Source organism: Terrapene carolina, unplaced genomic scaffold (assembly GCF_002925995.2).
Source record: "Terrapene carolina triunguis isolate 2854851 unplaced genomic scaffold, T_m_triunguis-2.0 Scaffold95, whole genome shotgun sequence".
Lineage (NCBI taxonomy): Eukaryota > Metazoa > Chordata > Testudines > Emydidae > Terrapene > Terrapene triunguis.
Genome location: NW_020664446.1, coordinates 50,142,032 through 50,155,569, shown reverse-complemented (window position 1 = coordinate 50,155,569; position 13,538 = coordinate 50,142,032). Strand labels below are relative to the sequence as shown.

Genomic DNA, 13,538 nt, shown 5'->3' with positions numbered 1-13,538 from the left:
ATACATGTCTCATAGTGACCATCAGGTTCTGAACGTTACAAGCTTTCATAAAAGACCTTACTCCATAGACTTTTATGCAATTAGGTGAGGTTTAAACCTTCTGTTCTCCCCTTTTGTCACACTATTCTTCAATTGAGTTAGTTCAGAGTGGTCTCTCAGCTACTAACCTCTAACCTTAACTCACCTGTCATCGCTCTTTTAATTCTTCATTCAAAACGGCTGTACTGAAGTCATCATATTGATAAGGACTGTCTCTTCGAGGAGGTTCCTGACTGGATAGGCATTTTGTCCTTAAAGAACTTCCAAAGCTATCCCAAAATATCACAAAGATAGGAAAACTAAACACTTTTGTACTACCTCAGACAGGACAGTTACCTCATAAATTTTGAGAAAAAGTCAGATTATTCTGTCCAGTATATTCTCTCCTCCTAATATCCCTGGTGATTTCCAATTTGTAAGATATATATTGTCAGAATACTTGCACGTTGCCTTTCAAGATGCCATATACCTGGGGCAATGCTGTACTAACTGTGGCCCGCAGAGCAGTTTATTTGGAGGAGAATTTAACCAAATACAAACTTACAGCATTTCTGATAGTAGTGGATACCTCTTTAGGGAACTCATCTGCCAAGGGCAAGTTCTTTTGGCCCTAAGGGAGCCAACTGATGGCCCTGTCTAAAATGATCCTCTGGTCCTTTTGGTCATGCCTTCTATGGGCTGAAGCAGAATTTGGACCAAATAATAAATATTGTTGCCCAGCATCCCCTCATGGTGGCGGCGTCAGGATTTGAATCTTTCAAAGGGAATTTCTCTGTCCAGTCTCTTTATTTCATTTCTTGCTCTTCCTTGAAGTGCAAGTCTGACAGTGCTCAGGAGAAATGATCTTGCTTTGAGTCCACACAAAAGTTCCCAATACGAAACAAAACAAAGCTCCTGTTTGCACCCGTAAGAGTTCTGTTAGGCACAGGAATATTAGAACTAGTCTACACTAGAAGCTGCAGCACGTCTGGTGAAGATGCTCTGTGCTCACGGGAGAGAGCTCTACTGTCAGCATAATATATCCACCTCCACGAGAGCAGCTAGCTATGTTGGCGGGAGAAATGATGTAAATTATACCAAAGTAGGTGGTGGTCTAGAGCTGGCCTTAGTCTAGTCTGACTATTCATTGGTAGTAACCTATCTAAAGAGACCAAAGAGAAACTCTTCTCTTCAGGTTAAGCTTGTTGTTCCTTTGGATGGAGAAAACCCCTCTTCTCCCTAAAAATGGGGAAAGGTGGTAAGCCTTTTTGGGGATACTGTGAAGAGTCACTAAGTTTTCCCCAGGGAGTCGACTCTTATTATGGTTCAGATGATTCCAGATAAAAGTTATTTACATTCTATTGAGTGAAATGAATTTATTTCTGTAGCCAATTTGCCTCCAACTAGGTTTCTTTATCTCCCAACCTATAGGTATATGTTCTTATAAGTGCTATGGATTTCCTGGCTGGGAAACCCAACGGGAACCTTAGACAACCAGTGTTGGCTTTTAAAAATTCTGCAGTTTCATTAGTCACTCTTGCCTGTACAAACACAAACCCATGTAGAAAATGATTTTGTCCATTGGAAGAATACCATCATATGCAAGAAAAATGTCTGATGTGCCAGTTCAAAGAGTTCTCTATCCTATTGGGTGAAATTCACCCCTGTGCAGAGGGCCAGCAAAATGGCCTGTGCACCATTTATGTCACATTTAAATCCTCAAAATAGGACCTAAGTGGAATTTAAGTTCAGCACCTGGCTATATTTCATCTATTGTGCATATTATCATCCTGTAACCACAGTAAAATCATTCAGTTTGATTGCCTTATCAAGCTTTTATTGCCTCACCTAAATGCCAGTTTTATTTATGGGCTAAGGTTTTTTGTTTGTTCATTTTAATATGCTACATACAAACCTAACTATTCGATTAATGTGAGTTAATCTTTATGTACAAAATTCCATCCTCATGAGTGGATCAGAGACGGGGAGTCATGACATTGTTTCACTTTTACAACTTGGAAAGTGGCTTCTCTAGATTTTTTTTCCTGCTCCAAATAGGGATATCTATTTTCTGAATACCTAGGTTCCAGGGGATCTCTGGAAGGAAGTGTGATCGGACTGAAACTGGGCGCACCAATCGAGATTCCACTGTTTTGAAGTTTGTCAAAATGCAGGCCATGTTAAATGCAAAAGATATTCCATCCCTTGGGCAGAGTAAATGATTTGATGCTGACACCTTAGATGCAGACACCAGACTGATGGATGGTCACATGTATATCCACATCTAAACTGTAACGTTAAAGTCACAAACTGAACAATAAGTCATCCAGAACGCCAAGTCGTTTGTTGACGCTCCCTAAAGGACATGTTTTCCAAGATCCTATGAAATTGCATTGTAGCTTAGGAAACATGTAATACTGTTCTCACATTTCTCATGGAAGATCACAAGAAATTGCACCCATGTTTCTCACATCAGGACTCAAAAATTACCAGAGATTTACCCTTGAGCAGGAAAACCTCAGAACCAGATGACTTGCCCTTATCCCTTGCAAATGATGTCTTCAACAAGAATTCAAATAAGACAGTGGACCTGCACATGGTGGGCCAGATTCAGAAGTGGTGTAAATTGTAATGTACACTACATATTGTTAAATAGGTGTAATTTACACACTCATGGGGCATGAGGATGGGATTGTCGCAGGGGAAATAGCCAACAGGAAAGTTTAAAACAACACAGAGGGCCCTTTTATCACTGTCTTACACCCTTCTGTTGGTTGCTTTTCCTGGTTCAACTCTCGCTAGTATGTAAATTACACTCTTATTTATACTGTTTTAGAGATGTATCATTGTCACCATTATTTATGTTACCTCTGAATTTGGCGAGGTGTTTCACAGGAAAATTCTGTTCTGATATTACAGTTTTTTAGTATATGTAGATACACACAAAATCCTAGATGCAGATATGGAACTAACTATGGGTTGAACACTAATCATGTGCCAGGGAATTATCAATATGAAAATTCCTCCCACAGTCCTCCTAGAACCAGAACCACAACATCTAGGTCCAGGGGGCAAGCAGAGGATAATTTAAAAAAAATATCCACTGGTCTTTTCTTGCATGGCAATCCATAAACAACAAATGGTATTTTGTGAATCCACCACACAGAAGGATTTCATCTTAAGTGATGATTATGTCTTCTTTTAATTGCCTCTGCTTTAAAGAGTGCCATTGCAATTGAATGAATGTTTCAGAAGTTTGTTTTGCTTTGAGAATACAAACAGTCATGCTTATTATTGCTGTAGGGTTTTTTGTTTTGTTTGTTACTTGTTGATAGGTGCTCATTATTTCATTGTATTCAATCATTTCCAGGTACTGTTTTCCATGAATGTGTTTGACTGATGGATAATTCTTCATGTTTACACAGTGCAGCAGACTGCACAGTTACTGTGAGAGGTGGCTGATATCATGCAAGCTAAGCTATTTGCATTAGGGATGGAGTTATGGGAGTGAAAGCATGATTTGATTGCTAATACAAATCACATCAACTCTGTAGCGAGTCTGAATTCTCAGTAGTCTCACTGCAGTGTGTCTGGTGCATAGCCTTCCAGCATGAGCCTATATTTTTAATGTGTTGTCCACATGATGAATTATATGCAAAATAGAAGTGGGGAAATGGTATCACATATATGCAAATTATATAGGGACTTGCTTTCTAGTCATGCAATAGTTAAGTATCTTTCCATTGTTAATGCCTCATTTTAGATGCTTAATTTGACTGTTAGTGAATATCAGAGCCCAAAAGCAACTATTATTTTATTTTTCCAGTTTTGTAAAAAATTTCTTCTGTGTATATTTAAAAATATGTATATTTAAGTGAATACCTTCAGGGTCTCCTTGTGGATAACTTAAAAAGCCTTTGTGTGTTAAATGAAAAATCAGTAGGCAAGTTCTCCATGCTGTGGACTTCGGTCTTTTGAGTATTAAGGGAAAAGTGAAGGGTGCTCATATTATTAAAATCAGAAAATGTAGTTATTGTGTATGGACAATCACCATTTTTCAGCAAAAGGTTCCAACAGGATTTTTCTGTTTCATTCTTCCACCACTTCAGACCTAATGGTTCAGCTGCTTGTTTTCCAGGTAGTGAGACAAATTCAAAAGCAGTCCCAGGGGAGGGAAGGGATAGCTCAGTGGTTTGAGCACTGGCCTGCTAAACCCAGGGTGGTGAGTTCAATCCTTGAGGGGGCCACTTAGGGATCTGGGGCAAAATCAGTACTTGGTCCTGCTAGTGAAGGCAGGGGGCTGGACTCAATGACCCTTCAAGGTCCCTTCCAGTTCTAGGAGATAGGATATCTCCATTAATAAAAAAAAATCTTTCAAGTCTGTTCAGCTTGGTTTTATCACTCCCCAAGTTCTATCATTTGTCTCCAACAGTGACAAGTGAAAGCCATGAATGGTCAACAGAAACGTCAGTGCTATTTTCTTTCTTTCATTCATAGCTAATTTCTGAATTGGGAATATAATGAAAACACTAAGTTAAGTATATATTTTATATAATTTGTTTCTACTCAATTGCTGGCATTTTAGTTCAGCTGCAGTAGTGACAATCACAACTGCTTTAAAATTGATTAGACAATTTAAGTTGAAATTTAACTCTGGATATGGCAGCGAGAGATAAGCTTGTGAATAGGAGCATAAAGCATTAATCTTGTGGTTCTCCAACTGATGTCAGTGAAGCTGGCATTTCATATTTATTCTGTGGCTTTGAGCATAAGATTTTAGTCCTTCAAAGTGTGAACAGTACACAAATAAGTAGCTTCCTTGGCTTCTCGTGAAAGGATCAAGAATCCCTTGGACTGTTTACTTATTAAATAACTAAACTCAGACTTTGTGAAAACAGAGGTGTTTGTGAAATGTCTGGTCTCCAGTTCCAGGGGAAGACATTTCCCATTATGTGACACTGGAGATTGGGTTCATTTGGTTATTAGTCTTTTCTTTTGAATTTTCAGCCAGAGGACATGTGACAACAGTATTATTCTTATGTTCCCCTGTTGCCGTTCCCAGTGTTGGAGCATCAGGAAAATGCAAAATAAAAGGGGTAGCTTTAAACAGAAGCTGCCCCATTTTAATTTTCAATTTACAGTTCTCTATTCCAACATTGTGTAGCTTATTTTCATTATTGCCTCTAAGTGATGTTTCAGCAAGGAAAGATCAAGTCATCCATAAAGAACTGACAGAGAGGCAAATACGAAAACAGCTGGCTACCAAACCATAGTGGTAAATTCTTTTTAATTGGGATTTTGGACTACTTCAGAGCAAGTATCTACTGGTTAAATTGCAACTTCTGTTTGCCCTAGGGTTTATTTCCTTTTGTTAACCTATCCTTTGAGTGATTCACTACTAGATTTCAGCATGAGTGGATGGGCATGTATCAGTAACATCGTGAGATGAGAATAAAGGGGTAAATTAGATGCTGGATAGAAAAATCTCTCAAGAGTAAGTGACAATGGGAAGCTTTAAATGGAAATTTACACGTGTGATTGGTCAATTGTAGAACCTCTGATATTCCACTTGAGTCCCACTTAGCTTTTGCATACCCCTCATACTACCCCTCAAGAGGGCTAAATTTCATCAAACGTGTAAAAGCAATTTGGGTGACGATATTGAAAACAGAACTTCCAAGTTCCCAACGGTGAGGTCTGTTCCTCTCGGAGACTGTTCTGCAATTTAAGTAGTTGAAACCCCATTGCTTGAGTGATTTAAAACTGGATTGAACAACATTAGAGAATATATTGTAAGAAGCAATCCTTCACTAAATGGCAGGAAAATAGACAAACTAACCTAAAAGGTCTTTTCCATTTCACTTTCATCTGCACTGAACCTTATGTCAGTCTTATAAAAGTGAAATAATTATTCTGGGTGCAAAGAACCAAACTAAGGAATATGTCCAATTAACTAATCTGGTATAATATATCCAGTTCACAGATAAGTAAAAGTAAAAATATTTTGGGGGCGGGGGTGGATATTGTAAAAGAAACATTGAAATCATTCTCACAGTGCACAGCTGCAATAAAATGGGAAAACTACCACCTTGTACTAGCAGAGTTTTCTAATACAAATTGGAAATGTATATTGAATGTATTCTGTTTAACCATTGCCCTCTAGTGGATGGGATCAGAACTTGCTTGACTGTGTGTCATGCTCATATTGCTAATTGCAGAGGCCTTCATCTTGCAATCTGATTTTTGTGGATGTAAGGATCCATCTGAACAGATCCAACTGCAGGATTTGGGGTCTGAGTTAGTACTTGTGTTGAAATGACAGGGGCGGGGCTAGCACTTTTGGAAAAAGAGAATCTGAGTCTATTCCGGCTGTTGCAATGTTGTTCTGAATGGCCATGGTGTAAAGCACCATTACAGCCATGAAGTTCATAGGTGGTAATAGATTTGTGAACTACAAAATAGTTTTCGATTTCAACTGCATTGCTGCATATGTGGTATTCGCCACTGTACCAAAGAAAAAATATGACTGCTGTGAAGGAAGTATAGACTGTCAAACATGATACCAGTTCTTGATAATCTAACATGAGGAAAAAGTTTAGTTGGCCTTCTTTTCTTTGGTAAAGAGGAGACTTGAAATTGTCTTAATAAAAACTACTAAAATTAATGAAGAAATGGATTGACAGTTGATTGAGATAAATCATTCGTGCTTGTGATGACTCAGATAGCTAAGGATCTTAATGTAAATATTAGAAAATGAAGGGCCAAGATGGATTCAAAGAGAGCCATTGCATTCAATAAACAGAAAATGAAAAATAGGAAAGAAAATTAACAGGATTAGCTCATACAACTTCAAGAGTCACCTAGGTTTGCTTCTGGAGAAGAAGTGAATTGAAGGATTTAATTTTTGAAAAAAGAAGGAAGGTGCCATTCAAATCAACCAGATCTGATTGATGCCTTGATAGCCTTTTCCTGTTACTAAAGTGTTTTACATACTTACGGGTGTTTATTCTGGAAAGCTGATCTTAATGAAGAGTGTGAGTCAATAGTGAAACATGAAATATTATCATGTTCATAAACTGTGCCTCTTCATTTTTTTCTGATGTAGATAATAACATATAAAATATACATTTGCAATTCAGATGGGGGAAATGCAATGCCATGCAGGAAAGACCAGATCTCCAGAGACATAATGAGCAAAAGAGTGGGGTGAAATAATTATATGATACAGTAGAACGACATGGCTTAGAATATTCTTTTTCAGTCTCTAACAAGGCTGTATTGTTTGCAGGAGATGTGTTAATTGTGTTTACAACTGCCTGGGTGTTAATTTAGGTATATTAAACTCAATATTGAGTTAAGAAAAGAAATAGCAGTTTGCACTACACAAATGTTGACAGTGGGAGTAGAATGTTTGCAACTTCAGTAGAAAAGGTATTTTTAGAAAAAAATATTATTTTTGGAAAGCAGCCTTTTTTCTTGTAACTGACTTTTGAACCTCAGAGGAGGGAAAAGAATCTTTTTACCCCATGCTGTTCTTTTTTGGAAACACCTATTTCTACAGTCACATCAATCTAAAAACAACTACTGTACCAGACTTGGCATTATAAAGGTTCAGCTTTCACTCAATGCTGTACTGGTACAGGTTGTCAAGGATTCTGCTACCTTTACGATCCTGACAATCTTTTTAATTTAACTCTTCATATATGGTATTAGTGGCGATCCCTGTGCAGCTTGTTGTGGGTAGCACTTATTATTTGTTTTTAATATTTTGATTCCAGCATTTTGATGCCATGTTACAGATATAAAATTATCATTTATCTTAATGTGTGTGTGTCCCGTCCCCCTCCCCCCCCGTGTGTGTGTGTGTGTGTGTATATGCGTGCACATTGTCATAAATGAATGCAGTGCTCATGAAAGGTGTTGGATGCACAGATCTAGGGACTGAAGTCTTTCATCTGCAAACGCAGCATAGGCAGTGGTGGCACAAGCTTACCCAGACTGCTCTGCCAATGTGCCTCAACCCTGACATTGAGGGACAACAAACAGGAGTGCAAGGATAGATTTAGTCACTGTGCCCATTCATTCCTCAGCTTCTCTGCTGTGTCTGACAACTAGCGTCAGTTGTAATGCTGCTGCTTTCTGGTGATGTGGACTCTTCACTAGAAACTGGCTCTAGACCACTGCCTTATTTCACTTAGGTCACTGAAATGCCATCAGATGGTAATTACTTTAATTCAGTAGCAACCTGAACTGGATTGCAATTGAGACCATGTTGCACACTGGGAATGGGGAGCTCAGAAACTCCCAGGAGCTGTTCAGTAAGATCAGGCCTGTAAAGGTGAAAGGTTCTGTATCCTGGTACTAATTCTGGGATGCTGCGGAGTTTAAAAATCAGCAGTATTTAAACTAAGACAAAATTAATTTAAAATAGTTAAGAATTGGAACATATCTGTATTTACATCAGGGTAAGGGCCATGAGGGAGGAAGAAGTGGCTACTGAGACAGCAGTATACTTTGGAACACCTTGTTATACAGAACATTATAGGTACTTCTGACTTTTGGATCTCCTATTTCCTGTGGTGTGGACTTTATAGGAGAGGTAGTGTAACTTACAATGGAGGCGTGTGTTTGCCCATGTATCAGGAGTTATTTACATGTCAACTCTGCTGCTAGATTTTCATCATGTGTTGGTGATTATAGATTTTTAAAAAATATACAAAAATATTTTAACAAACATTTAAAAATAATTTTGAAATGAATGTCACTTTCTGACAAAGTTAGAAAAATCTACTGATACACTTTCAGGTATGCCAGGGAATCCCTAAAGACAAGTGAGTACTTGGTAGAGTTCTGGTAAGGAACAAGGGCATAAGGCTAGGATCACTATATGAGATATTTAGTTCAGTTTTGTATATCATGTATTGGTCTTGCCCCTCTCTCTGCTCACTTCTCATGGTCTTAGATATTCCAGTGTACCAGGACCCTTCACCCTGTCCTGAACCACTTAGACACTTTACAGGCTAGACTTCTCTATATTGTTCATTGCATGTGTGTTTATTTGAAAATTACAAAGAAAGATAAAATATTTTTACTATGGTTTTTATTCTTACATCTGCCACACCCCCTAACTTTACAATTGTGTGATGATATCAATAATAGTATTTGTCAGAGAAAAACAGCTAACAAAGCAGAGGTTAAGTATCAGAGGGGTAGCCGTGTTAGTCTGGATCTGTAAAAAGCAACAAAGAGACTTGTGGCACCTTATAGACTAACAAATGTATTGGAGCATAAGCTTTCGTGGGTGAATACCCACTTCGTATTCACCCACGAAAGCTTATGCTCCAATACGTCTGTTAGTCTATAAGGTGCCACAGGACTCTTTGTCGCTTAAAGCAGAGAGTGTCATATTCCATCTTAGATTCCTAAATTCTGCTCATATCACGTTTGTATTTTTAATTCCTAATGAACAGCTTATCATTTTACTAATATGAACAATCAGGCCCAAATTTTCAAAAGCCTGTGATCAGATTTTGTCTGGGACCAACAGTAAATACATAGTACTGATACATAAGCACAAATATAGAATTTGCACACATAAAACAACCTCTGCTTTACTGCACAAACTTGGTGTACATGTACATACACCTTCTGGGTGTGGAGTTGTGGCCCATCTAGTGGCACTGAGACCACTTAAAGAGACAGAGTTAATTGAGTAGACTCTACAGCCTTAGCTCATGTGGTAGAGACTCATGTGTTCAGCTCCAGAGATCCCAAGTTTGATCCCGGCGACCAGGGTCTGTCGGCGTTACAAGTAGGGGCTCGTCTGGGATTTCAACTGGGAAAACTCTAAAGCTTGGGACGAGCTTCCTCAGCTAGGGGAAGTATGTAACCCACACACCTTCTGGGTGTGGTGTTGTGTTGTCCCGTCTAGTGGCACCGAGACCACTTAGATAGAGTTAAATGAGTCTGATCTACAGCCTTAACTAACAGCCAGTTGGCTTTTAGCTCATGCAGTAGAGGCTCATGCTTTAAGCTCCAGAGGTCCCATGTTCAATCCCGCCTGCTGGCGACTGGGGTCTGTCAGTGTTACATACAGTTCTGTAAATTTAGATCATGGTGTCCAAAGTCATGTATTCTGTCTAGATGGAAGGGCATCTGGGTCAAATTTCAGTGGTGGTGTTATCAGGCAGCCGGAGCAATGCTCCAGCAGCAGTTGTATTGACACAGTTTGGGACCACAGCTTAAAATGGTCAGGCCATGCCCCTTCCCACCATCTTCCAAGCGCTGGATCCTATGGAACTTTCAGCAAGTGCAAAAACCTTGGTGGGGAATGGGGAGGACTTTTGCCCTCCCACCAGCCTCCCCTAATGGGTACCACTGCCTCTAACCCCAGTGTAGTTGTCAGTAGTAATTCCCCCACACTCCTTTTTTTCTTCATCTCTCTGTCTTCCTCCACATCTTTATCTACTTGTTTCTTATCCTCTCTCTTTTCCTTCACATCATACTATCCATCTGTCTTCACTGCTTTTTAGCTCTCTGTGCTGTGTCCTTTTCTCTTGCTCTTTTCTGTTGTTGCTTTGCATCCCTCTACACTCTTATGCAGTGTGAGTCTGGCAAAGATCACCTCATCCCTGAACACTTGCTGGCGGCGCCACTGCAGGGAAGCACTCGCTAGGCAGGAGTGTAGAGAAATACCTAATTTTAGTTCAAGTGTTGCTTGTGGGGTCAGTGAACAATTAGTTCTCTCTCTCTCTCTCTCTCATGTGCATTTGTAGAAGTTAGAAGAATCTTCCTGATGAAACTGCAGTGAAGTTCAGATGTACAAACATTGCAGATAGAACCAAGGGACAAATTGAGACTATCACAGTGTCAATATTTGATGCTTGTTGCAAATACGACAGTATCAGATTTTATATTTTCATGCCTCTTGTAAATGTTGAAAGCTTTGGTTTATACTTGATGTTTGAGACTCACTGCTAGGACGAATTCCATTTCTAATTATATTTCTTACATTTGACAGTCAATAACTGCACTATGAAATTAAGTCATTTCTGGTCCTGTTAACTTTTCACTATTAGCCACCAAATACTTCATATATCTCTGTGGAACCATATATGTAGTGGCACAACATCTTTGTTGTATAATTTACTATGATCCAGATTGTGGAGCCCTTACTCATGTTGATGAGCATTTACTTATGTGAGTATTTCCACTGACTTCAAGGCAACAGCTCATGTGAGCAGGTGCTCCCCCCCCGCCCCCGAGTATGACTTACAGAATTGGGCCTTAGTGTTGCTCCTAAGCTGTGTGTATGTATTTTTGTAAAAGAATGGTTGGAAGGGACCAATGCTAAAAGTTGAAACAGTCATACTCTAGTGCAGTGGTCGGCAACCTTTCAGAAGTGGTGTGCCGAGTCTTCATTTATTCACTCTAATTTAGGGTTTTGCGTGCCAGTAATACATTTTAATGGTTTTAGAAGGTCTCTTTCAATAAGTCTATAATATATAACTAAACTATTGTTGTATGTAAAGTAAATAAGGTTTTTAAAATGTTTAAGAAGCTTCATTTAAAATTGAATTAAAATGCAGAGCCCCCCGGACTGGTGGCCAGGACCCGGGCAGTGTGAGTGCCACTGAAAATCAGCTCACGTGCCGCCTTTGGCACACGTGCCATAGGTTGCCTACCTCTCTAGTACATATTTGTCTAATGCAGTCAATGTTTATTTTTACACAGGGAATAAATCACAAGATAGTGGGATTGCAGAGATGGAGGAACTTCCAGTCCCACACAACATCAAAATAAGTAACATCACATGTGATTCTTTCAAGATTTCATGGGACATGGATTCTAAATCCAAGGACCGTATTACTCACTATTTTATTGATCTAAACAAGAAAGAGAACAAGAATTCCAACAAATTTAAACACAAGGTAATTTTTTTTTAAATAGCAAACAGTGGAAATGCATGATCTTAGAATAAATAAATGTAAATGTTGTGACAATCCTCCTGACTGCCCTGGAAAGCCACATGCTGAATTCACTAGAAAGCTGGGATTTTTAATAGAGCTGATTAAAAAATTCCCAACAGAATATTTTGGGAAAACTTGTTTAAAAGAAATTGAAAAGAAACATTTTGATCATGTTACAAAATAACATAGAATATTCTATTATATTATAAATTCAAGTTTAAAAGTCAAATCAATAAAAAACATTTCAGTTTTATAGAAATTAAATGTTTTGAGTCAAAATATTTTTTTGAAAATTTCATTTTGCAGGAATATTGAAATTCTTTGTTTTCATTCCAATTGAAACCTAAAACAAATTTTGAAACAGCAGAATTTCCTGCAAAACAGCAGTTCTGGTTCCCCTACAGCTCTTATTTTTTGTTACACAGTTTGTGCATTGTGCACCTCTGTATATCCATGATGTCCTCACAACAGCAATACGTGTCTTCGGGACACAAGACTCGGTAATGGGAATGAACTTCTAGGATGGTTTCCAGCGGTCCTTCTCCACCTCTTAATGCTTGTTCAGAATGTCTTAGCGCACTTGCTCATACATTTCAGCAGCTATGACCCGAATACTTGCTCTCTGTTCTTTCCATTAGTTCTCTATATGGTGGTACATTGAATTTGTTTGCGCTCATGGGGGCTGATCCTTTATGCCTCAAATCAAGCAAAACTTCCATTGACTTCACAGTATTTTAAAGTGCTGTTCGAAATGTAGCAGAATGGACTGAGATGAAGTCAAGGGAGGACAACCTTATCAAAGGCACAATCACCTGCTGGTTTAAAATATGTCAGCAGGATCCATAAAAGATGAGTGGTATTAGAGTACAAATACCCTATGGGACAAGATCAAGTCATTATAGCTTTAATGTTACTGATACTTGTATCAGTTAAGGCTTCTGAACTAATGGGGTAATCAGGAAATGTTTCCACTAACTTATGTTGACCTTTTTACCTTCAAAGGTATTTTTACCGTGACCACAGTTATCTTTATATTTATAACCCCTCTCTCCTCCCTCATTTTCCCTGTCCTACTCCTTTGGTTTTATGAGGATGGTTGGAAGTAACATTTTGTGTGTTGTGTACCTGAAAACCATCATCGTAATTTTAAACAGTGAGTTTTATAACATGATCTAGTCCCAATCCTCAGCTGGTGTAAATTGGCATAGCTTCATAGACTTCAATGCAGCTATGCCAATTTGCACCACTGGATGATATGACCCATTTATGGTTGTGGCAACAAATAAATTAGAACAGGATTTCTTGCTGTTTATCTTGCTTTTGCATTGGTAGCCTTTGAAGTTAAATTCCCATTTTATGTTGAAAGACTAAACATACTTTTCTTCTAATAAAATGCTTCGTCAGGTGGATTCTTGATTCTGGGTATCTCTCTCTTAATTCATATTTTTTTCCCTCTAAGTACAAATTAATATAAATTTGTTGATGTAAAAGCTATGACTGTCCAGAAAGGATCAATAGCAAATTAGTGTACCTGTTACTTCAACATTTAAA

General features: G+C 38.5%; 1 protein-coding gene across 2 annotated transcripts in view; it reads left to right on the top strand.

The window, feature by feature from the left end:
* The window catches only part of PHYHIPL (phytanoyl-CoA 2-hydroxylase interacting protein like), a 57,466-nt gene that overhangs the window by 28,249 nt on the left and 15,679 nt on the right, over positions 1-13,538 (top strand). For both annotated transcript variants that reach the window (XM_024209737.3, XM_024209728.3), the window contains one exon: positions 11,752-11,948. In XM_024209737.3, coding sequence (XP_024065505.1) covers positions 11,752-11,948 — 197 coding nt within the window. The remainder of the gene's footprint in view (positions 1-11,751; positions 11,949-13,538) is intronic.